We start from the raw sequence: 25,095 nt of genomic DNA, 5'->3' as shown, positions 1-25,095 counted from the left end.
TCCCCAGGGCACACGGGGCCTGACAGGCTGCAGCTGCTCGGAGCCTCGTTCGGTCAGCAGGCGCCTTGCACAGGCCATACCACGATCATTAAGTCTTTGCTGACACAGCCAGCTGGCCTCCAGCTTGCTCCAGCTCTGTGGAGCTGCTCCTGAGATGGGTTTGCTTTTCCCTGCCCGCAGGGAGCGGGAGGTCGGCTCTTCTTCTGCTTGGGATAATCCCCTGTGAGGGAAGGGAAGAGAGAAAGCTAAGAGGAAATTACTCTGCTGAGCTGATGCATGAAGACAGGTCCCTTCCCAGAAACCCCTTTCTGGAAGCTGCTGGCTGGTTTTCAAAATCCCAGGACAGCAGTTCCCTTGTGGGAGCCTGAGGAGGTGTGTTGGAAAGCCAGATCAGGTCTGATCCCCATGAAGTGTCAGGCAGCAGGACTTGTCTCTGGGCATGCTTGTTCTCTGGGAGAGCATCTTCTGTAGGTTTGAGATGTTGTGAAAATTTGCCTTGCAGCGTCCTCATCTCCTGGTGCCACCTGTGCAGCAGAGCCCACACACCGCAGTGCCGGGGCGGTGCGTTGCACTCGGTGATCCTTGACAGTCCCTTCCAACTCAGCTTATTCTGTGATTCTGTAAATCCGCGTTGGAGCGGAAAAAGGGTGCACAGATTTTTGGGTTCACGAGGTTTCAGTTCAGTGCAGTCTGCAGATTATTTTCCACTGGTTTTGGATGCTGTTTATCCAGAGTCATTATTTGATGCATTTGCCTCGACAGAGTGGACAGGCTCCTCCACTGTTGTAACTTGTCATCGGTGGAGCTTCTGGGTTCTTTTGAGTTGTCTCAACTTGGGACACCTTCAACAACCAAACCTGCAACATTTCCTGCTGAGCATCCACACAAAGCTGCTGTCAGATGACAGGCAGGGTGACAGAGGTGGCAGCAGCCCTGCATGGTCCCACAGCGTGCCAGGTCTCTGCTGCCTTCGTGCCACCAGCCTGGGTGTAAACAGTTTGTGCCAGATGGGTTTGTGCTGTCGCCTCTTTGCTCTTTGGAGCCATCGACTTTTTATTTAATGACAGCTTTTGGGGCCCACCTGTGCTTTTGGGGGCAAGTTACAGCTGCAGCTGTATGGGGGTCAGTCCTCAGAGATTTCACCTCTCCCCCCCATAGCAGTTAATGCTCCCACTGTGATGGGGGGTTTAGCAGGACCTGGGACTTCTCCAGGACTGTCTCCAGTTCTGGCCATAAAGAGCAGATGGTCAATACCACCTTGGGGTGCCTTGCTGTAGAGGTCCTCAGGCTTTCCTGCCATCTTACAGAGTGGGAAGATGCTCATCTCTAGATATCCCTAAGTGCTCCTGCTTTACCTCCTGGCCTTGACAGCTTTGACCCTGTTCCTGGCTCACTGCTCTGAGCACGGCCCTGGCGAGAAGGGTTGTTCCCAGTCTGGGGTGTTGCTGTGGGTTTCTCCTCAGGAACAAGGCTCTCCTGTTTTGAGCAGAAAGCCCTGAAAGTCAGGGAAGAAAGCGCTTCTCTGAAAATGTTGTGCCTCCATGGTGCCCCTGTGCCTGGGACAGCTTCAGCTCTGCTGTGTGGTGGGGACTCCCATGGGACAACCCAGACCAGCTCTCGTGCAGGTTGGGACATGATGGGAATGCCTGTCCCCCTGGCCCAGCCTCCTTGGCCCAGGAGCTGAGAGGAGAGCGCTGTCAGGTGCCCCAAGCCCCCAGCCCCAGCGAGCAGGCTGAGCCCCAACGCTGGGCACGGGCTGCTCCGGGGCTCCCTGTGAGGCTTGTGGAGGTCCCAGGCACTGGTGGCCAGGCTGCCATTGCAGGTACAGTGACCTCCATAAAAAGGGTAAGGAGAAATGCTTCCTAAGTTTGACTCACAGCTGACAGCCCCTGATCCCTCCCTCCGTCCTCGGGCTGGAGAAGTCTCCTCCTCACCCTTACCCTCCTGCCTTCTCTTCCTCCCACGGAAACCAAGGGGAAAGCGGTAAAAAAAAATCTTCAGCGACTCCTGCCTCCGGACCGTGGCCTCGCTCAGCTGCTGGGTTCTCCTTCCCTGCTTTTTTCCTTGGACCCGGCTCGATGGTAATCTGAACCAAGAAACATGAGGCTGCGAGACTTTCTGCTCACTCTGCTGCTCCCGGCCGGCTTCCTGTGGGGGGGCTCATGTGCTCAGCGCCCAGAAATCATCACCCAGGTCTCAAGCGCAGAAGGTAAGCCTGGAATGCTTTCCAGGGTGGTTTTCCTTCCTGGGATCAGCACAGAAGCCTGACTGCTGTTTCCCTCCGGGGCGGATGCCTCCACTGCTGACACACCACAGATTTGTCGGGACGTTTGGGCTCACTGAGGAGAGCGGTGTAGGATTAGAGAGGATCTGCAAGAAGTACCCATTTTCGTGGTTTTTGGCTCTTTTTCCTTGGTTCTGTCTGGTCAGGAGTTACCAGTAGCAGTGGGATGCAGGAGAGGGGGATAACAGCTGATATCAGTCCAGCTTTCTGAATTATTCTGGGCTTGACGCTGGCTCTTAAGGGAAGTTTTTGTTGTTGCTCTTTCTTAAAATTATACTTTTCACAGTATGTGTCAGAAAATTTTTACTTTCTTATTGCATTAATTGCTAAAATGGTTTCATTTTTCTGAGTGGTTCCTGCAGCTGCATGTTACTTGGTATAATAAGTAGTATAGGTCTTGCAGAGATATCCTTTGAATGGAAATGGGGAAGAAAGCGTAGGAAAGTGTTCAATGCCACAAAATTATGACTTCTGAAAAAGTGATCTTGCTTACTCTTGATGCCAAGGGGGTTCGGATGTGAAAGCATTCCCCTTAGCCCAGATCCCAGGAGCCTGCTAGGAGGGAAACTGGGTGGGCAGCGCGGGAAGCCTGGGACGGGGAGGCGATGCAGCAGGAGCGCCGGCCAATTCCTGCCTCTCCGCTTCTTCGCAGACTGCCCTGTGGACCTGTTCTTCGTCCTGGACACCTCAGAGAGCGTTGCCCTGAGGGTGAAGCCCTTTGGGGACCTGGTTACCCAAGTGAAAGATTTCACCAACCGGTTCATTGATAAGCTGACCCAGAGGTACATTCCCCCGGGGTTTATCCGGGCTGCTTTAGGGATGGAGCTTGCTGCCGGGTGGGATGCTGAGATTCCCCTGCGTGTCTGTCTACAGAAGGAAAGAAGGAAAGCAGGGATGCTGGGGAGGGGGATGGGAGGCTCTCCTCCCTCTCCCGGCTCTGTGCTGACAGCAGCAGCGTGGCTTTAGCAGGGCTGCCTGCACCCACCCTCGGGAAGGACAGGAACTGCTGGAGTGGCAGACCCGGCAGCCCAACCCCACCCCCTCCGGGTGGCCGCGTGGTTGCTGTGCGGTGCCGAAGCGATGCTGGTCCCTGTGCTCAGGCCCAGAACCAGCCGGGTGCGTGGGTGGCAGCAGGACACCTCTGGGGTTAAAGCCTGCACTCACAGGCACCCTGCAGAGCAAACCCCCCTTGCCACTGGTGTACCCCAGCTTTGGGTGCCCCTTACCTGCCCCATTCCCCAGATCTATATCTGCCTCCTCCTCACCCACCTCTGCAGCCGCTAGCCCAGGTCTGACCCTGGCTTTCCCAAGGAGAGGCCACCCAGGGATGCCCAGGAGCACAAAGGCTCCCAGATCCCAGAGGGGGTGGTGCTGGGCTTGCCTGTGGGCAGGAGATCCAGGGATGCACAGGAGCACCACAAGTCCTGGGGCACCATGAATCTTGCTGAGCTCCCCAGGGCAGCAGGAGATGTGTGCTGGTGCCCAGAGGGACACCATAGGGATGTCCCACTGCTACACCAGCTGGAAGGGCAATGCCCTATCTCAGATGGGCAGGAGGGAGTTATCAGCTCACCTGCCCATTGCCCAGGCAGGAGAGTTATCTCACAAGGCTTTGAGTGAGCCTTGTGCTTGGGAACAGCCTGCCAGGCCTCTGTCAGTGCAGCATCCCTCTCCCCTGTGCACAGCTCTGGGCTCAGTCCAGAGGCAACTGCCTGCAGTGGGATGGAGGGAACAGCAGGCTCAGGTGGCTTTGGGAAAGGTCCTGCTGGGTGGAGAGAAGATGTGCAACACCACTCCCTTGGGATTGGTCCTGCTTCCTGAAAAAGAAACCATATCCCTTTGGAATTGGACCCATATCCTGACAGGACCTTTTCTGGGGCAGTGGCCAAAGCACAGGTGATGCCTCTGTCCCAGGGAGTCACAGGTGTTGGATGTGTCAGTGCACAGGACAGGGCTTCAGCATACACACACACTCATCCTTCCCCAAGCCAGAGCATCCTTCCAAGGGAGGCATCCCTCTCTGATTTTAACACATCTGGCAGTGGAGAACCGCTGTGTGCAGTGTTTCAGTGGCCACCAGCCTTGCACACACACACCTGGGTGTCTGGCTCAGCACCTCCTGCCCAGCTCCAGCCCCTGGCACCTCTTCCAGAAGCCTGTTTGCCAAGCTGTTTGATCCCTGCAGATGCCCACCCGCTTTGCCCTTCCACACTCGGGACAAGCTGCTCTGGGGCCCCATGCTGTGCTTTCCATGGGAAGCATGTCCCAGCTTTGCAGGAGAGCAGGGAGCCCTGGCAAATTGCTGTTTTGCATTTTCTATGCTGGTGCGAGCGAAGTGAACCCCGTGCCCTGGTGTGTCCGCGCAGGTACTACCGCTGCGACCGCAACCTGGTGTGGAACGCGGGAGCGCTGCACTACAGCGACGAGGTGGTGCTCATCAAGGGCCTGACGCCGATGCCCAGCGGGCAGAGCGAGCTGAAGAACCGCGTGTCATCCATCAACTACATCGGGAAGGGCACCTACACCGACTGCGCCATAAAGCGCGGCATCGAGGAGCTGCTCATCGGGTCAGGCAGCGGGGCCGCACCGGGCAGAGCGGGGTGCGGGTGGTGTGGCTCTGGCGGGTGGAGGGTGGGAGCTTCCAGGTTAGGACATCCCTGTGCATTGTGCAGAGCTGTCCCAGGCTGGGAAAAGAGGTCACAGCATAGGCACGGGGGTGGCAGTTTGCCCCAGCTTTGCTGGGATGAGCACGCCCTTACCACTGGGCGTCTGTCTGGGGCCAGTGTCCCCAGGTGTCCCAACCAGCTAAATCCTTTCAACGTTAAATCCTGTGTTTAAACCCTTCCAGGGGTTCCCATCACAAGGAGAATAAATACCTGATCGTGGTGACTGATGGACACCCCTTGGAAGGTTACAAGGAGCCCTGTGGGGGCCTGGATGATGCTGCCAACGAAGCCAAACTCTTGGGGATCAAAGTGTTCTCCGTTGCCATCTCCCCCAACCACCTGGTAGGGACCACACAGCAGGGATGCTCCCAGCAGGGTGTCCCCAGTGGGACCTTGGGACCCCCCGTGTGACGAGGGAGGGGCACTCAGAGCCTGCACAGGTGCCCGCAGGTCTCACTCTGCCCTCCCCACCCCCAGGACCAGCGGCTGAACATCATCGCCACGGACCACGCCTACCGCCGCAACTTCACCGCCACCAGCCTGAAGCCCACCCGGGAGATCGATGTGGAGGAGACCATCAACACCATCATCGACATGATAGTGAGCACTGCCCGCCCCCTCCCCAGCCCGCCCCCTCCCCAGGCCCAGCCGTCCCTCTCAAACCCCTTCTCTTTGCTTTCTTGTCTTGCAGAAACTGAACACGGAGCAATTGGTGAGTGTCCCCCTGCGACTGAGCCTGTCTCCTGTGGCTGACCCATGGCTAAGGGGGGCTTGCTGGCACAGCTCTGCCCTGCAGGCAGCCCCTGCCAGCCTGGGAAGCCCCCCCCAGGTGGGGTGCAGCCTGACCCTGCTGCTGCCCCCTCCTCTAATGCTGTTTTCTCCTTCCTTCTGTGCAGTGCTGCTCCTTCGAGTGCCAGGTGAGTCAGGCTTTTGAGGGCCCTGTCCCCTTCCCTCTTATCCCTGCAGTCCCAGGCTGTGCCTCGGGCTGGTCTAACCCATCCCTCTCTCTTGCAGCCTCCCCGAGGGCCCCCTGGACCTGCTGGTGACCCAGGCCATGAGGTGAGGGGCTGGTTGTGGCTGTGCTGGGGGACTGGGACAGTGGGATGGGCTCACTGGGGGTGCTCAGAGACCTGGAATCATTATCAGAGAACCATGAAAGTTGGAAAAGGCCTCCAAGATCACCTGTGGGGTGTGGACCCACACCATGCTCCCATGTGGCCAGCATGCTCCCCATATCCGTGGAGCATTTCTGCTCCCATCCTCCCTGCTCTCCTTTCAACAGCTCATCGTTCTATTCCTGGGGATGATGAACTAACTGTGTTTCTGTCCTGTATTGCAGGGAGAACGAGGCAAGCCAGGTCTTCCCGGCCAGAAAGGAGAGGCTGGAGACCCAGTAAGTGAAGGACCAGCCCTGGTGACTTTGCACAGGGGCTGTTTTTTGGCTGCTTCTGGCCAGACCTCTCAGGCGCATCCTCACCAGCATCGCCCTGTTTCCATGGGGTGTGCAGTCACGGTGTGCAGTGAGGTGGCTCCTCCTCTTGCTACAAGGCTTCCTTGTTCCTCACCCAAAATAGCCATCCCTCCTGCAGGACACGTCTCTGACTCATGTGTGCCAGCCCAGGGCTGGACTCTGGGCTCCCTCCCGCGTCCTGTGACACAACAAGCACAGCAGTGTTACAGGGAAGCCTTTAGTAAATAACCTAAGAGCATGAGGAAACCATTTCCCTCCTCCTCCTTCTTTTATTTTACTAGGCACACTTATTTTTGGGAGGCAGGTTTCTCCCACACACGTGAGTGTGCAGTTACCCATCTTGCGCACTCCCACACTGGAAACCCCATGCCATGTTCTTCCTTCCCAAGGGTTTTCTGCCCTTCCCTTTCATCCCAAGTGATGTGTCCCCAAGTGCCCAGTTTCCCTCACCTCCATAAAGAGCTGGAGATGGTGGAAGTGGAGGCAGGTCCTCTTGGCCCTCCACAATGATCCCGTGCTCCCAGACCAGGAAAACAAAGAGCAGAGTTATGGGGGAGGCTCCTGTGGGAGAGGACGGCAGCTGAGCCCCACATCAGGAGTCTGGGGGGATGCTGTCCCATGGTGCTGACTCTATCTGCCCCCGTAACACTGTGTTTCTGTCCTCCAGGGCAGGCCAGGAGACATGGGACCTGCTGGCTACCAAGGAATGAAGGTATGTGGGGCTGCCGGCTCACAGAGGTGGTTCAGAGGTCGGCTACAGGCTTGGTGCTGCAAGTGTTCTCACTCTCCCATTTGCCTCTCTCCTTTCCTCTCTAGGGTGACAAAGGAAGCCGAGGAGAGAAGGTGAGGACAGCAGGGATGTTTGGGGGAGATCCCTGTGTCCCCCTGCGTGGTTATCCTGGGCTGGCCCTGCACCTGTGTGGTGTTGGGGTCCGCTGTGTGCCCCTGCATCCATCCCTCCTCCTGGCCCTGCCTGAGCCAGGGGCGGGGATCCCGCAGGGTCCAGTGGTGTGCAGAGGAGTGGTGAATGCCTGCACCCTCAGACTGAGCTGGTATGGGGACCGCCCTGTGTTGGGGGGACAGATCTGCTCTGCATGGGGGTCTGACACCTCTCTCCTTCCCTCTGCAGGGCTCAAGAGGAGCCAAAGGAGCCAAGGTCAGCCTCTGCTTTTGCACCATTTGTCTCTGTTTGACGTCTGGGAGGCATTGGGAATTTGGGAATCACTTCATTGTCCTTGTTCTCTGTTTCAGGGTGAGAAAGGCAGGCGTGGAATCGATGGCATCGATGGCATGAAGGTAAATCTCTGCTCCAGGGCACTTTGCTCGGCCTGAGCACCCTGGCTTTTGCCCCTCCAAAACCTTTGTGGGGTCTAGGGATGAAGCCTGTGGGGCAGTGGAGCTCTCTTCCTGCAGGGCCATCCATCTGCCAGCCAGGGATGGGGCTGGAATGTACCTTCCAGGGGTCTGGGATGAGGGATGGCATCTTCCCGTGAGTGTCACTCATTGGGAACCCCTGCTTTGTCTGGCTGACAGGGTGAAGCTGGATACCCCGGATTACCTGGCTGCAAAGGCTCACCTGGATTCGACGTAGGTGCCCTGTGGGTGCCCCTTGCATGCAAATGAACAGCTCTGCCATGATGGTGTGTGGAAACAGGGAATTGCTTGGAAATATGCAATGCTTTTCCCAGGTATGGCACCTCGGGGGTGACCCTGGGGCAGTCTGCCTCGTCCTTGCCTGGAAGCTGTCTCCCACTGCCCAGGGCTGCCTGGGATGCAGCACTGGAAAACATTATCCCGGCATTGCATTTCTCCAGTTTCCCTGCTTTCTCCATGCTCCCGGGATGACACATTTGTGGTGGCACCAGTGTCACCGTGGTCCAGCCACAGCAGCCCAAAGCCGCCTTTTCTGCCATTTTCCTCTGAGCTTCAGAAGTGTTTCAGCAATGTGGGTGCAGCATTGCTTGCATGGCTCCATGGTGCAGGAGTCCCTTCTGGCCGTGTCCCTCCTGCCCATCCCAACAGGGAGCTGCCTGCCAGGCTGCTGGGACGCTCAGTCCATGCCCAGTTTCCTGCAGATGGTGTCACCAGCTCGGGGTTCAGTGATGCTGCCTTAAATTTCAACAGGGAGCTCAAGGCCCACCCGGACCAAAGGGAGATCCCGGTGCTTTTGGACCCAAGGGAGCAAAGGTGAGTTGCTCTGCCCAGCCTCATGCAGAGGAGGGATGCTGGGACCCCTCTTCTGCCAGAGGGAGAGGTAGAAATTCCTTGCACTGCTTGGGGCAAGCCTCTCACAGAATCAGAATGGCTTGGATGGGAAGGGACTGTAAAGTTCAGCTCATTCCACCCCCTGCCATGGGCAGGGATGCCTTCCACTAGACCAGCTTGCTCCAAGCCCTGTCCAGCCTGGCCTCTTCACTAGAAGATGGCCCCCATCACCCACAGGGTGCCCAAGGCTCGTGGGTGCCCACAAGCCTGGCATAACCATCCCTGAGATACCAGGGGAGTGCTGTGAAAGGGTGGCTTTCACTGGGAGTGGAGTAGGGAGGGATCTGCTGGGATGGGGAAACACCACAGCCCTGAAAGAGGCTTGAGGTGCACTGGGGCTCCTGAGAGCCTCTGAGCAGTGGGAGCTGAAATCCACTGCTGGATGCAGTCTTGGTAATAGTGCCTTGTGTTCTTGTGAAGGGGGAGCCCGGGAATGACGGAAAGCCTGGCCGACAGGGGATTCCTGGCAACCCTGGAGAGAAGGTGGGTGACGAAGTGTCTGAACATCCTCTGCCCTCTGTGAGAGGGAGAGGACCCCTGATCCAGCCTGGGCTTTGAAGCAGAGCTTGCCCAAAGCTCTGCAAGCGTTCAGGGCTTTGCTCCAGAATTGTCTGACTTCTCGTTTGCCTCCCTGTGCCTTGCAGGGCGCTCCTGGGAACCAGGGTGAGCCTGGACCAGCAGGAGAGACTGGTGACGAGGTGAGTTCTCTGCCTGTGATGCCCCTGTGTGTGCTTGCTGGCCATCCCCACCCCCTGACCACCCCTCTTGTTTCTCCACAGGGTGCTCCAGGTGAGGATGGTCCTCCTGGAGAACGGGTAAGTGAGGGCACCTCTGCCAGGCATCCCACCGGGGCACAGGCTGGGGCTGGTACCCTCTGGAAGAGGAGGAGGGGGCCTGGGGCTGAGCCTGCTCAGAGGTGGGCAGTGAGGGAGGGCTTTGCCCTGCTTGGGAGCAGGCTCTGACTTAGTGATGCCACCCTCTCTTTGCAGGGCACCAATGGAGAGAGAGGAACCCCGGGCTCGCCGGGTGACCGCGGGCCGAGAGGAGAGCTGGTAACTGCACCCGCAGGGCGGCCTTCAGCATCTGCTTGCAAGCAGGGGCATGCTTGGAAGCCAGGGGCTGGGAAGAGGTGTCCAGGGGCTAACTCCAGCAGCCTGTGGGCCAGCAGGCAAGCTCAGTGCCTTGACCTGCCAGTTTGGGAGGGACCTGCTGTAGTCCCCGAGAAACTGCCCCTTTATGCTGGCAGGTAATCACCAAACAGCCAAAACCCAGAGGAGAGCATGTCCAGCAAGCCAAGAGCAGGTGAACAGCTGTCAATTCCTTCCTCACAGCTGGAAAACTAGTAAATGGAGAGGAAAGAATGAAGGTGTCCTCCTCCAGGTGCTCAGGGGCTGTGTGGGCTACCGGTGGCTCAGGCAGGAGGGTGCAGGTGCCATCAGCAGCAGAGCAGCATGAGTGGGTGCAGATGGAAGGGGGAACACTCTTCCCTCCCCTTTTGAGTGGGAGTCACTAGGAAAGTATGTTTCCAGCCTGCTGGGGTTGAGTCATCGAGCGTGATCGTGGGAGGGACAGGCAGGAGCCCTCAGCAGGCCAGGACAAACATGTGGCAAGCGACAGCCATGCCACACCTCACAGGGAGGGGCAAGGGGTGCTCTGCGCGGGGTGGGGATGGTGGGAGCCAGGGCATTCCACAGCAGCATCCCATGTCCCCGTCCACCGTCACAGCACTCATCTCCTGTCCCTGCAGCGAGGACAGCTGGGACCCAGCACCAGCTTGGAGCGGGGGGGAGAGGCCTGCCTTGGGGAGGGGCAGCTCTGGCAGGGGGCTTCTGGCAGCCTCCCCCTTCCTGTTTACTGCTCTGGGAGTGTCAGGGCTGCCGCACGGGGTGTGCGGGGCAGATGTGCGGGAGATGAAGGCGCGCCAGTGTCTGCAGTTAAATTGTTCAGCAGACGATGGGCTGCTTCCTTCCAACTTTGAGTCCAAGCACGAGGCTGTGTAACCTCGCCAGAAACGTCTCAGGGCCATTTGGAAGTTGTGTTTTATATTTGCTGTTTGGCTTATGCATCTGGACACTTCTAGGTTGCAAACAACAGCTTTGGGTCACCATCCTCTCAACCACTTCCCCCAAATTCCCCTCTCCTCTGCCTCCCTCACTTGCTCACTCCTGGCCGTGGGTCTGGAGGGGGAAGGTGCTGCAGAGCCTGCCTGGGTTTGGCAGACACTGCCCTGCTGGGATGCAGCTCTGCTGGACTGGTGGAAGGCTGTTCAGTGAAAGGGAGCTGAGCCGTGTCCATGGGGTATTTCCTTCTGTGGGAACTGCTGAGGTGCAAAGCCACTGAGACTCAGGTTTTCTGGGCCCTCCTTGGCTGTCAGCTCTCTGCAAACAGCCCTGGCTCAGGGTTCTGAGTGTTAGCAAAGGAGAGGGGACAACACTGGCGGTGAGAGGTGAGGGTGTCTCTCTCTTCGTCTGTGACTCAGATGATTTCCCATGGAAATCCCCTTAGCTCCATAGGGATGGCAGGCTGGAGGAAGGATGCTGCTGGAAGCTGTGCTCCTCTCCATACAGACTGCCCAGGGCAGGAGCTGCTCCAGAAGAGCAGCCGTGGGTGCAGAGTGTGGCTGGCTTGGGTCCAGGGCCAGGTCTGTGTGTCTGCAGAAGATGAATCTCTCCAGACATTTGCTTTTCTGGCACAAAATGGGCTGAAAAATGTCCCCTAGAGGCAAGCTTCACAAGGCCTCCCTCTTAGGGCTATCCTCTTGGATTCAAGGTGGCCACACTAGCCTGTCTTTAATTTCCCTGCATCTCTGACAGTTCCCTACTCAGTTCCCAAATCTGCCTCAAACCCCTGCCTGTTTGGATGACTGCATTTCCACCCCGCTGTGGGTGCTGCACCCCTGCTCCCCATTGCACACAGGTCACTTTGCACCCATGCCTGCTCCTCGTTGTGTTTCTCATGCCCTCTGTGTGTGCTTTCAGGGAGAGCCCGGACCACCTGGTGACCAAGGGCGGGAAGGACCCCCCGGACCACCTGGCGACCAGGTAAGAGCTTGGTTTAACCTTCTGGATCCCAGATGGAAGTGGTTGGGATGCCAGGGAGAGTGGGATAGGCAGTTTAACTGATGCCACAGCATCTTGGGGCAGCTTCTCAGCATCTTCCAGACCAGGAAGCAAAGCTGGTGAAGAAGGGCAGGGATTTCTATGAGGACGCAGGATATGAACAGGGCTAAAAAAATGGAGACTTGGGTACTGGGCTGTGGGCAGAACAACCTGCACACCATTTCTCAATCCCATGGAAACAGATGTCAACACATCTGACAGAACTGGAAACTGGCAAGAGCAAGCTGCAGCCACGCACAAAATGTTCAGGCCTGGGGCCAGAAGCTGCTCACATCAGTCAGGGGTGTCAATGAGACATCTTGTGTTGGTGAGGATATCCTGACGTGGCACCAGCCATGTCCCAGCCTGGTGGGGAGCCAGGCTGGGATAGATCCTGCTTCCAGCCAGCCTTTCCAGTTGGGGAGGAAGAGGAGAAAGAATGGTCTCCCTGCTGTCGCTGAGCCCACGGGACACCAGTTTTCCCTCCCCACCACTGAACTTGGGTCAAACCCCTGTCAGAGAGGGAAGCATCACAAAAGCAGCTCCGGTGCCTCCCCAGGCCAGAGGCTGCCCCAGCATTCCCACTACTCCAGGGAGATTTGAAAAGCAGTTGCACAGTGAGGATGATTTTTCCATGAGCTGAGGAAGAATGCTCTTGTTTGGCCAAATTAAAAATAAATGTGTAATTAGGTTTGGGTAAGAGTGGGACCTTGGCAAACACAAGTATTTTTCAAGCCATGTTATCTGCAAGCTCTGGACCTTGGACTGTGTTTCTCTTGGCAAGGGGAAAGTGCTGCTGCTAACCTGTGACTCTTTTTCATCCCGTTTCTATCCGAGAGAAGCTAAAGGCCAGCGCCCTCTCTCCCTGATCCTCATGGACAGGTTTGGTGGCCCTTCTCTCTTCCTGGGCATGGTGCCCATCCCTTCTGTCGGGTCCTTGTCACACCCAGAGAAGCAGTGGACAAGATTTGCTGACCCATATCCTGCGTCATCCATCATAAACTCCTCCAGGGCCATGAGGGATTGGCGCTGTGCTGCTGCAGTGGGGATAAAGGGCCAGCATGAGCCATGAGTGCTGTGGCTCCAGCCTTGGCTGATGTGAAGGATCACAAGTTCCTGTCCCTCCTTCCAAGATTTCTCTCTTCTGGGCCTTTGTGCAGAAATAAGGTCACAAGCCTCGGAGCAGTTCAGTGCTCTGCGCTGTGCAATTGTAGGATTTCTGCGCCCCTAAGGACACCTTTCCTTGGAAGAAGGGTGCATACGGTGTGCACGGATGTTTGGCACCAGCTCTCTGCCTCCTTCTGTCCTCTGCCTTGCCTGGGGGCTGGTTGCACACCCAGCGCCACACAAAATGCTGCCTGAACATTTGGGCCTGTGGGCCAGAGCACCACTACCCAGCCATTGTCCACCATCATATCCCACCTCCTGGAAAGCAAACCCTGCAAAGGGCTGTGGGCACTGAGAGAAGGTGGAGGGGCTCCCTTGGATGTCTGTGGAACTCTCAGAGCAAAGAACCCTCCTCCTGCCTCCTCTACTCTCTCGTGCTGTCTCTGGCCAGCCCTGCAGCTGGCAGAACAAGCAGCCACTGCCCAGATGGGATGTGGCAGAGTGACAGCTTTGGTCTGTTCCAGCAGGCACTGCCAGGGCTCTGCAGCCTCCTGAGGACAGAAACTCACCAGAGCCAGCCTGGCTGTGACCCAGACGTGTCCAAGCCTTGAGGCACAGGGAGGTTTGTGTCACCCTCAGGGTGATGTGCTTGCACCAAGGATTGTCCTCCAGGGGCACCTCTGTCACAGCCGATGAGATGCCACTGTGCCACCCAGCTGTGCTTTGATGCTGGAAAGCATCAGCCTGCCCTCCCTGGTCCTCTTCCCACCAGGTCCTCTGTTACTGGGGTGAGCTCTGAAGGAGAGGGATGGCTTCGGGTGCCTCGGCTGCCACTGAAAGCACATGATGTCCGGCCCGTACCTGCAGTGTCACACCTTGGCCCAGAAAGCTTTTTAGTTTGGTTCGTGCTCAGCAGGGATCTGCCTCCCACGGGGTTTTGCAGAGAAAATGGCATAAGGAAACGTGGGGAGGCAGGAGGAAAAGGAGGCACCAGGCACAGCTCCTGAAGCACTTCCCCACCAGCATTAACCCCCATCAACAGGTCCCTTCTTGGGCTGGCCGAGGTGGAGTTGACTCACTGATGGGCACCTGCACCCATCAAATCACAAAACGAAGGGACCAGTGCCTCAGGGCAGGAGTGGCAGCAAGAGCCACCCCCCTTGAGAGAGCTCTCTGTGTTTCCCTAGGGTGAGCCCGGACCCCCAGGACCCAAAGGCTACAGGGGAGATGACGGCCCCCCCGGCAGTGAGGTCAGTGCTGCTTCATCACCACTTCTGCGGGGAGGGGATGCAGGGAAGAGCAGGAGGTGCTGCCCCTTAGGGCTTTCCCCAAATCCCATGGATACTGGAACCCTATTGAACCTGTTGGTACAGGCTCCAGTGCTTCCTGGCAGACACATCAAGGCGTTCCCGTGGGTCCCTGAGGCCACAATTGCCTCTTCCCCCACCTCCCACAGGTCATTTCTTGGGGAGGTTATAGCTGCACCACAAACCACACAGCTTCCCATCACAGGAGCTGGGGTAGATGCTCTCTGGGGACGGCTGCCTGATTCTGCCACAAGGTTTGATCCCCAGGGCAGGGAGCAAATGGAACCCCAAGCACAGCTGTTGGCTTCCATAGAAATCCTAGAACTGTTTGGGTTGGGACAGGCCTTAAAGCTCATCCTATTCCACCCCCTGCCATGGGCAGGGACACCTTCCACTATCCCAGGCTGCTCCAAGCCCTGTCCAACCTGGCCTGGGATACTGCCAGGGATCCAGGGGCAGCCACAGCTTCTCTGGGCACCCTGTGCCAGGGCCTCCCCACCCTCTGAGTAAAGAACTTTTTCCTGACATTTAATCTAAATCTTCACATTGCTCTTGTATAAACAGAAGACCTCCACGGTGGGGTCGTGTTGGTAGCTGGTTGCCTCAGAAGGCATTGTCTTCCCAGCTCGGGTGATATTGTACAATGCTTGACTGCTTCTTCTGCCCCTTCCAGGGCCCAAAGGGATTGCCTGGAGCTCCTGGGCTGCCTGGAGACCCTGGGCTGATGGGAGAAAGGGTGAGTGGTGCTGCTGGGGACACACACTGTCCGAGGAGAGCAGGATCCTGCTGCCGTGCTATCTGAGGGGTCCACTTTTCTCTGTCTCATCTATGTCTGCCTTCCTTTCCAGGGGGAGGATGGTCCTCCTGGGAACGGCACAATTGGATTCACAGGTGCCCCAGTAAGTTTCTTGTGCTGCCTTGAAACTGTAATACCATTATGTCGAGTTGTCCAACCTAACATGCTTCCTTTTCTCCATCCCCAGGGGCAGCCAGGAGACAGAGGCAACCCTGGCACTAATGTAAGTGTGCTGCTTCCTCAGCCACACAGGATTTGCCCTTGGTGGTGGTTTGGCACTCGGAGCTTCTCCATTAGCTGCATGGTGGAATGGGCTCCCTGAAGCAACCTGCTCCTCCAAAACCCTCTTCTCACCTCTCCCTGCAGTGGATGCTTCCAGTGGAAGTGTCCTGCTGTGGCTGTAACACCCAAGGGCAGCAGCCTGGGCTGGGTGCTCTCTGAAGCAGTCCCAGAGCCAGAGTCTGGGTTTGGGAGTGTCACCCAGGGGAGCTGGATGATGCCATGCTGGGGGCTTGATTTAGTGCTGGGTTAATGGTTGGACTCGATCTTAGAGGTCTTTTCCAACCTAACGATTCCATGATTCTGTAGCAGTGAAAGCCACCTAAGAAGATCTCTCTATCAAGAGCACTGAAATCTGGTGCTGGGGAGCCTATGTGCTGCTCTCCACCCCTGTCCCAAGCCAGCTGTCACAAGGTCACCACATGCCAGCACCAACTTCACCACACTAACAACACCCAGTCACACAGCAGTCTCATCCATACTGTTTTTCAGGGAACAAAAGGCTATGTCGGACCTAAAGGTGATGAAGGAGAAGCTGGCGACCCTGGCAATGATGTGAGTAACCTGTGCAATGCTGACTCCTCTCTCCCTTGAGCCCAGTGCAGGAGCCTTGGGCAATGATGGGCCAGAGCCCATCTGACTTTGTAAATTTTCAAGCACCCTCTATGTCTGAGCAGTGACTGATGGATGGCAAGGGGAGCTCTCTCCTGGTGTTCATTGCGTGTTGTTCTACAGCTGGCAAACCTCCACATTTGTTAGGCTGAGGCAGGCATCACCTCTGCAAGGTTTTGTATGCTTCCAGGTGGCACTGATGATGATGGCACTGGTGATCTGAGCTGCATTGCTCCCCCATGGAGGGAGATTTCCCCAGAGTCCCTTCCAAGTCCTCATTTAGTTGAGTACAGCAACCTCAGATAACACTTCAGTGGTGAAGCAGGGCTTATCAGACATCTGGAGGGAAAGGTGCTGCCCCCTGACACACACAGATTTATGAGTTTTGGTTTTGTTTTCATTCCAGAACCTGACCCCTGGGCCCAGTGGCATCAAAGGAGCAAAGGGCCACAGGGGACGTGAAGGTCCCCCGGTAAGTAAGGACCCTGGCTGGCCCCAATGGCATCCCTCCCTCCCTCCATCCCTCCCTCCATCCCCTGGGTGCTCTGGGAGCAACACCAAGCCATGGCACACATTGTGTGTGCTCACTGCCTTCCCTCCTCGGTGTGCATGACACATGTGGAAGTGGATCTCCTCCTCCTGCCTCTGTGCAGCACCAGGGCATCATGCAGACAAGCAGATGTCCCTGTTCCCAGCCCAGTGCAGGAGCCAGCAACTGGGAAGCCAAGAGGCTTTTCCCAATTCTGCATTGCTTTGCAAGGTATTATCAGAGTACACCACAGATAGGACTGACTGCTCCCATAACTCCTCTGTGTTTCTGTCTAACAGGGACCACCAGGACCTGTGGGGCCTCCAGGACCAGATGTGAGTGGGACAGGATTGGGGTGCTGCTTGCTGGCCTGGTCTGTGCATTGCTTTTGCTGTTAAACATTTCTTTTGCTCTGTTTTCAGGAATGTGAAATCTTGGACATCATCATGAAGATGTGCTGTGAGTATCCCTGTACCTCTCCTCCCACCCTGCTCAGTACCTTGCTGAGGAGGAGGCAGCTGATTTTTCCCTGTTCCCAGGCAGGGGAGTGACATCCATGGGCATCTCTCCCCTTTTCATGAGTCACAATTAAGTCCCCTGGATCCAGGGACCTCCAGCTCCATCTCTAGAGTAGCTCATACAACTGTGTCTCACTTGTACATGGTGCAGACTGGTTTGCCTGTGGTTCTGTGCAGGGAAAATACGAGCAAAGTTGTGTAAAATTGAGTGGCCCATTTTGCAATATTCTTTTTTTCCTAAATATCATGGTCTAATATTCCCCCCTGGGAAAGGGGAGCCTGGTTTGGGCTGTCCTGCCATGGGGAGAAGCAGCACACGTGCTACAAAGGATTTCTGGCCCATGGCCAGTAAGGAAGTGCTGGAAGGACGCAGGGTACTTGGGGAACTGACTTTGAGCTCTACACTCTGGTGATTTACTTAGCTTTTATTTTTATTTAAATAAGAACACATCAGCGTGTGCAGAAGCAGAGCTCTGCTGTGTATGGTGGTCCAGGTCAGGGCATCACAACCTGAAACAAGAGAGAATCTGGGTATTTCGAGTGGGAGGGAAACCTCCATGAGCTTGGATTGTCCAGGCCAGGTGTCTGTGGGTTTGCAGAGACACAAACCTGCAGTCTGGATTAGGGTGTGAAAAACCCTTTTGTCAAGCATTTTAATGTTCTCTCTTTTTCTCCCTTTTCCTCTAGCTTGCTGCGGTGAGTGTTACTTGGCAAAGTTGCTCTGCAAACATTTGCTAGTCCTTCTCCTTCCTTGCACCCCTCCCTTTCCCTGCTCCTTGCCTTCTGCTGTGGAGATGCAGTGACAGCCTGTGAGAGAAAACCAGGCATGAGCCAGGCAGGGGAGGGCAGGAAGCAATCCCTGAGGGTGCCACATGGATTAGAGGCTGATGTGGCTCAGTCCTGCAACTGGAAAACAGTTGTCAAGGTGCCCTGTGCCAGCAGGGTGGATTTTCTCCACCCTTTTTGCAGTTGGGATGTCTGTTTTGGGCACACTGTGGATCCAGCTCTGTCCTCTTCCTTCGCAATCCTGTGCTGGTCAGCAGAGGAATGTGCTGGGCTTTTTTCCCTGATGCTGCCCTGATAGGTTGGGCTTGCAGTCCAAAAGCTTGAAGGGAGAGCCAAGGGCACATGATTTTCTTCAGCTATGAGAAAGAGGGGAGCAAGCTGAGTCAGCCTCCTCCAGCCCACCAGTGTCACCTCTGTCCTGCTGGGCTGGGTGAATGGAAGAAGTGAGAAGGCTTATGAGGAAATGGGTTATGGAATAACTACTGGGTGGTTTAAGGGTACTCACAGCCTGGAAATGCCACATGTCTTATTAGGGAGCAAATGCACATGGAAGAATTTGTAAACTGGCTCTCAAGTCCCCTATGCAGCTATTTTTCTGCATTCTTTTACCCCGTGCTTTGGGGGTGGATGGGGCACGGGCACCCAGCTGGGCAGGGCTGCAGCAGGCATCAGCTGCTTCCTTTGGAAATGCCTCCCTGCAAAACATGCCCCTCCGCTCCTGTGCCTTGCTGCAGAGTGCACCTGTGGTCCCGTCGACCTCCTGTTTGTGTTGGACAGCTCGGAGAGCATTGGCCTGCAGAACTTCCAGATTGCCAAGGACTTCATCATCAAAGTCATCGACCGCCTGAGCAAGGACGAGCGGGTCAAGGTGAGATTTCCGCTGAGTGCTGTGATATTCTTGTGTGCACTCACTTACTTTTCACTGCGAGCAGGAAAATGGGGAGGTGCCCCCACTCCAAAAAGCCTCCACCAGGCTTGGCTTCAAGCTGGAGGTGGGTCTTCCCAAATTCATAAAGTGATGGAGATTAGACAGTAGTTTGTTGTCCCAAAATAAACATTTCGCTCTTTCTGGGCAAAGAGACTGTTTCCTCTGTGTCCCAGAGCAGATGGCTCATCGAGCATTCAATCAGCCTGATCAATCAGTGTCTCAGTCTCTACCTTGTTCTGATGAGCACTTCAGGTGTCTGGAGTGTGTTGGAAGTCTGATGTCCAGCCCCCACACTTGGGTTTAGGTCACCAGTTAAGCACTCTACTACAAATTACCCTTACAGCCCAAACCCAGCAATGCTGTTCCCGTAGTGAGTCTTTCAGTCTGAAGAGGGACACAAATGCTTGCTCTCCTTCTTACTGTTCTCTGGTAACCTGCTGTGTGCTTTATTTACCTCTGTGATTTTGAAGGGCTTTTGGGAATCCAGACTTTCCTGAAGGTGTATCCAGCCACATCTAAAGCACATAATCCATAAAGACACCACAACCTGCTGCTGAATACTTGTGTGGTGGGCGTACGTGGGGGTTTTTTGGATGGCAAAGAGCCAGCAATAAGCAGAAAAGCTAGAGCTGGGCAGCAAAACCACTGTGTTGGAGGAAAACCAGGAGTCTTGAAAACAGATCTTCCCATGGAACCATAGAATCCCCTGAGTTGGAAGGGACCCAAGGACTGGGTCCAACTGCTGACTCTGCACACAGGACAATCCCAAGAATTCCACCATGTGCCTAAGAGTCCAATGGCTGCTGTTGAGACCACTGAGCTGTGAGATCTAGATTTCGGTCTCCTTTCACTTACTGACTCACCAAATTGGTCTCAATGTGCAGCCACTCCTGTTGGGGCTCTGCCTGCCTAGAATAAAGCAGAAGAGAAACATCAGAGCCTGCCATGAAGGCATTCAGGAGAAACCATCAGCTGGATTCTGAGCCTCTGGGTTCCCCTGAGGTATCTGCCCCTACCTGGTTTCTGTTCTGTCCCACAGTTTGAACCTGGAGAGTCCCGTGTGGGTGTTGTGCAGTACAGCCATGACAACACACAGGAGCTGGTGGCCATGGGGGATGCCAACATCGACAACATTGGAGCACTCAAGCAGTGAGTCTGTGGGGTCTGACCCAGGGACCCCTATCACCCCCTATCCTACATCTGCAGGCCAGCAGCTCCTGCAGCTGCAATGATCTAAATGCTGAGGCTAAGGAGCTTGCCAGTTTTCCACCCAAATCCCCATGCAGGGGTGTCTGCCTGCTCACAAGCCGTGTTCTGGCTCCTCCAGTACCCATGGCAGGGCTGGCAGGCTCACTGGTGTCTGTCCTTGCAGGGCAGTCAAGAACCTGCAGTGGATCGCTGGGGGCACCTACACTGGGGAGGCCCTGCAGTTCACCAAGGACAACCTGCTGCGGAGGTTCACGTCCGACAAGCGCGTGGCCATCGTCATCACGGACGGGCGCTCCGACACCCTGCGGGACCCCACCCCACTCAACTCCCTGTGCGATGTCACCCCGGTAAGGGCACAGGGACCCGCCATGCGGCAGCTGTGCGGCACGGCACAGGCTGTCTGGGCGTCTCCATGTCCTTGCCACACAAGGCTAGGGCAGGGGACACAGCTGTCACTAGAAGCACTCCCACAAAGTGACAGGCATCCACAGTTAGGAATGCATTAGATGATGAATGCATCCAGTGACGGACTCGAACTTCTCCACAGGTGGTTTCCCTTGGAATAGGTGACATTTTCCGGAACCCACCAAATCCAGATCACCTGAATGACATCGCTTGTTTAAGCAGACCGACCAGGCCGGGACTGTCCATTCAAAGGGACAATTATGCCGAGCTCCTGGATGACACCTTCTTGCAGAACATCACCTCATATGTCTGCCAAGGTGGGTGAAAGGCAGTGGCTGGAGGCAATGGGAGAGGTGGTGAGGGATGCAGGATGCTCTCCCTTGTGTCCCCACAGTCATGCTCTTAAGCAGGTGTGAGGGAAGAGAACAGAGATCAAATTTAGGCAAATACAGGACAAAGGCATCTCGTGTCTCAGATTACTTGGTAGTCAGGTCCACGTCCTCACCTGCTGCAGGATGTGTCTGTCCACACTGTTGTTCATGCACGTTTATAGCCTTTGCACAGGTGGCAAAGGTGGGTGTTCACCTTCTGCAGGTGATCGTCTGTCTCTTCTGTGGCTCTGTGGGACAAGTGGTTTTCCTGGGTGAGCTGGTGACATTAATCTCTCTTATTTTTCTTAACAGAGAAGAAATGTCCTGACTACACCTGCCCAAGTGAGTATTGACTCCTCATGTCACACTGAGGGGCCGTGAGTGCTGTGTTGGGGGAAGTGAGAGTTTGTGTTTGTGGGGACGCATGGCTTGGGCAGCTCTTGCAGTGGGGAGGTTCCTGGGCTGGAGAGGTGAGCAAGATCTGTCAGACACTCTCAGGGTCTCTCACACACACATACACACCAGCCCAAGGCAGCTGGGGAAAACCCTAGGTGGTTGTTTCTCTGGCATCTCAAACCTAGAGAGGAGTCTGTGAAAGATTATGGCCTTCCCAGGTTTTAGCAACTGACCTCATTACCTGCTTCCACTATCTAGTGGTGGGAGCATGAGCAAAATCAGCTTCATGGCAGGGATATTGGAGAAAGGTGCTTGAAAAGTGAGTACAGGGAGGGTTTTAATGGAGTTCACCTCCAAGTCAGAAGCATATTCAGTCCTCAGAATTTCCATGGAAAGAAGTGAGACAAGGAGGAGTATGAAGTGGTTCCCCACACACGCAAGGAGAGCCACTGTATTTAAACAAGAGTCACTAGATTATCTCAGCCAAATAAACGCCTGGGAATGCAGCCTATCCTAAATCAGGTAAAAGAAGGACTGAACGGGTGAAAGGACAAGTGTAGGACAGCACTGGGGCAGGGGAAAGCATGCTAGCAAGAGTGGAGATTTCCCGAATCTGACAAGGCAGGAAGCCTGTGAGACAGCCAGTGACTTCATCAGCTTTGTGTGGAAGAGGCAGGAGAGCCAAAGTGTAACGAGCCCTGGACCTTTCCCCTTGCAGTCACCTTCACCGAGCCAGCAGACATCACGCTGCTGGTGGACAGCTCCACCAGTGTGGGGAGCAAGAACTTTGAGACCACCAAGAAGTTTGTGAAGCGGCTGGCAGGGCGGTTCCTGGAGGCCGGCAAGCCCGCCGACGACTCCGTGCGCATCTCGGTGGTGCAGTACAGCAGCCGGAACCAGCAGAAAGTGGAAGCTCAGTTCCTGTACAACTACACGGTCATTGCCAAGGCCATTGACAACATGGAGTTTATGAATGACGCCACGGACGTGAACTCTGCTCTGCAGTTCATCACAGAGCTGTACCGGCGCTCCGCCCGCGCCGTGGCCAAGAAGAGGGTGCTGGTGTTTTCTGACGGACACTCCCAAGGGATCACTGCCAGGGCCATCGAGAGGGCTGTGCAGGACGCACAGAAGGCTAACATCGAGATCTACGTGCTGGCAGTGGGCAGCCAAGCCAACGAGCCAAACATCCGTGTCCTGGTCACGGGAAAGAGCGCGGATTACGACGTGGCCTATGGGGAGCGGCACCTTTTCCGCGTGCCTGACTACGCCTCTCTGCTGCGTGGTGTCTTCTACCAAACTGTGTCCAGGAAGATAGCTGTTGACTGAGCATCTGGGTGGGTTTCTGCCAAGGCCATAGCTGCTTCTGTCTCGCCTAAAAAGGAAAACCAACAAAGCAAAAAAAATTTTAATGGTATTCTTGACCAACCTGAGGAATTTACATCTATGTAGATAACCATAGTGCCACGGCCTGGCTGTACATAGTCCCCTCCCTTCTCCCTCTGCTTCATCATCTGTGTCTCTTCTCTGTTAGCCTCAAATTCCCTTGCTGCCCATGATTACCTTCCTTCCCCACAGCAGGAAAACACGAGCAGACCTAGCAGTAAGCCATCAGAACACAAATATCAACCTCATCCCACTGTGTTTTTGCCAAGAAAGAATCAGGATGAGGACTTTTGTACCACTAAGATCTAGCTTGGTCTCTTAAGGCTGATTATGCTTTTTTTAGCTAGCTTTTTTTTGTTGTTGTTCATTTCCTTCTCTCTTTCATCCATCAGTTGAGCACTTGCCCAGCTCACGATGATCCTAACCTAGTGCTATGCTTCGAGTGAAATAGTCACACTTCAGCAAGCTTTGAGGGGGGATCATTGTCACAGCTGGCAAGTTTGGTTCATATCTCCCATGCCTGGGGAGGAGGGAGGGCTGGACTGCAGTACCCAAGCTGTGTGCAAGCATCTCTGGCCTCCAGGGCCAGGGGATGGGACACTCACTTCCCAGGGCTGGGGGTCAAGGTGGGTGGTGGAGCATCCCTTGGCACTGGTGCTCTCATTCAGGGCAGGGAGGCTGGGCACTGACCAAAGGAAGGATGGGCAGCAGCCTTTGGGGAGGGAGGAAACCCTAAAAGAAGCTATATAACTGCACTCCTTCACTTAACTGATCTCATGGTCCTACAGTGAAACCAGGAACCTCATGAATAACCTGATGACTTGTTTTATGGTTCAAGCTCCATTCTGGAAAATCTCTCTGAGCCCAGTTAGTGGGATTTTTTTTTAATTTTTTTTTTTTTAAGATTTTATTTTAAAAGAGCCGAGCTGACTAATTCCCAGCGAGCTCTCTTGGAGTACTGTTTCTATAGGACCACCTAGGAGATAGGCACCTGGGCCCTAGGGAAACCCACTAACTGCACTATCTATTGAATTAAGGCCTCATCCTCAGCCCAGCGATGTCAAGGGAAAGACTGCCATCATCTCCCAGGGTCTTAGACTCACACTCTACACATATATTGACAAAGGTGCTATCACTTACGTGGGTGATGTGGGCCCTTGGTGTTTGCACAGTTGTTTCAGACCACACTGAAAACGTGGTTTGTCTGGGTGAGATTTTTGTTTCAGCGCTTCCATTGGTGCTCTTGCTATGAATTCATGCACTTCGGAGAAACCAACAGCGACTGCCAGATATCGGCACCCCAAACTCTTTACTTTGTATCCAAAACCCCATTGTACCAGTTAGTTTTATTTTATGCCTGTGTTTTACTAAAATTGTCCACTTTGGAAATTTGTCAAATAAATTGTTTTCCACAGTCTCTTTGGGAGTTTGTCCGACTTTACTTCCTCCTTCCCAGATCTTGATTTTACATCCTAGGAGCTCTCTAAAAGGTCCTTGGGGAAACTCCCAGGCCCACACCTCTGTGTCCCGGTGGTTGTCACAGCTTTTCACTGTGGATTCATGCAAAGTCACTTGTTCCCCAGACAGTGGGGACATTCAACAGGACATTGTCTCATGTCCTCCTCTTAGTCATGCTGCCTCCTCCTCCGTGGAGATGCTTGTTGGGCTCCCTGCAGTGCTGGGGACACCTCACTCACAGCTGGAAAGTCTGAGGAGCAGCTCTGGGGCGGCTCTGCGGGTGGCAGCTGTTTGTGTCAGATCTGCTGCTCTCCTCTCCATGGAAAGTCAGGAAAAAATGCCTTCACATTTGCCCTTAGAAAGGCGGTTTTTGTTACAGCTCAAGAGGTACCTATTAATGGCTTGCCACAGTCCTTGGCAGGAGTCAGGCATGGAGAAACATGATAGGGACAAGCCCTTGGGCTACACATTTGTGGCTAGGGATGCCCAGCCCTCAGGGTGAGCTGCTGCCAGCAGGAAGGGGTGGGAAAAGGGGGCTTCTGTCCATCCCCTGCTGTATGTTCCCCCTCACATCCCACCTGGCCCGTGTCCAGTGAAGGGATGCAAAAGGCCCCCAGAAAAAGATCTCCCTGTCTTTGGGCTGGTTTACAGCTTTTTTGCTAAAAAAGGTAGGTGGCAGGAAGGATCTTTCCCGCTTCTGTTCATTTTCTCCCTCCACTCCTAACCATGCCATAGCATTTTCCCTCTGCAGAAAGGAAAAGAGGATCCCAAACCAGCAAAAACTGTCAGATTCCGAGCCTCAATTCTGGAGTGTTTGCCAGTTTTCCCCTATGAGAAAAATCTAAGTGTTCCCTTTGAATTCAAATTTTCTCAGAAGAAACACAATTTTAACAAGAACCGGGTGGCAAGCTGGCTTTCCCAGAAGACAGGGAGCAGCAGGAATTTTTCAGAAGTGCCCAGCACCTTGTGTTTAGCAGTGTTGCCAGGTCTCTCCCCACTGTTGTGCACTGCTCAGGTAGGACTGTGGAAGCCCTGTCAGGTGTTTGAGACAAAGCTGGCTCTGATATGCTGGACTTACTTTGTCTTCCATTTCTGATGATATTCACTCCCCTCTTTTCAGTCTCAATTTTTGTGCTTCCATTACAGGGAAGGTCAAAAATGCCTCTGCCTGCGGGCCTGCTTTGTTAAACTTCAGATGTTCTCCAGATGTTCAGCGAGGGGGTT

At 55.0% G+C, this 25,095-nt stretch overlaps 1 protein-coding gene across 1 annotated transcript; it reads left to right on the top strand.

The window, feature by feature from the left end:
* The first annotated feature begins 1,991 nt into the window (after positions 1–1,991).
* On the top strand, positions 1,992–23,830 carry COL6A1 (collagen type VI alpha 1 chain). The gene is made up of 35 exons (XM_048309843.1): positions 1,992–2,209; positions 2,937–3,066; positions 4,651–4,851; positions 5,133–5,292; positions 5,428–5,550; positions 5,642–5,662; positions 5,847–5,867; positions 5,965–6,009; positions 6,290–6,343; positions 7,089–7,133; positions 7,238–7,264; positions 7,551–7,577; positions 7,673–7,717; positions 7,955–8,008; positions 8,546–8,608; positions 9,107–9,169; positions 9,331–9,384; positions 9,466–9,501; positions 9,676–9,738; positions 11,665–11,727; positions 14,079–14,141; positions 14,872–14,934; positions 15,047–15,097; positions 15,182–15,217; positions 15,766–15,828; positions 16,292–16,357; positions 16,714–16,749; positions 16,837–16,873; positions 17,620–17,628; positions 18,453–18,586; positions 19,686–19,795; positions 20,019–20,202; positions 20,403–20,577; positions 20,944–20,973; positions 21,746–23,830. Exons 1-35 carry the CDS (start codon positions 2,101–2,103, stop codon positions 22,354–22,356), a joined length of 3,072 nt encoding a protein of 1,023 aa, XP_048165800.1. The 5' UTR covers positions 1,992–2,100; the 3' UTR covers positions 22,357–23,830.
* Positions 23,831–25,095: the final 1,265 nt, after the last annotated feature.

Source organism: Corvus hawaiiensis, chromosome 7, assembly GCF_020740725.1.
Source record: "Corvus hawaiiensis isolate bCorHaw1 chromosome 7, bCorHaw1.pri.cur, whole genome shotgun sequence".
NCBI classification, from domain to species: domain Eukaryota; kingdom Metazoa; phylum Chordata; class Aves; order Passeriformes; family Corvidae; genus Corvus; species Corvus hawaiiensis.
The sequence above is the reverse complement of the archived record's forward strand: the minus strand, read 5'-3'. Positions and strand labels throughout refer to the sequence as shown.

Bases quoted from the DNA above. Each gene is read 5' to 3' on its own strand.
- COL6A1 (XM_048309843.1), top strand. From the start codon at position 2,101: ATGAGGCTGCGAGACTTTCTGCTCACTCTGCTGCTCCCGGCCGGCTTC. The intron at 8,009-8,545 runs GTAGGTGCCCTG...AAATTTCAACAG, and splicing joins AAGGCTCACCTGGATTCGAC to GGAGCTCAAGGCCCACCCGG. The intron at 9,170-9,330 runs GTGGGTGACGAA...TGTGCCTTGCAG, and splicing joins CTGGCAACCCTGGAGAGAAG to GGCGCTCCTGGGAACCAGGG.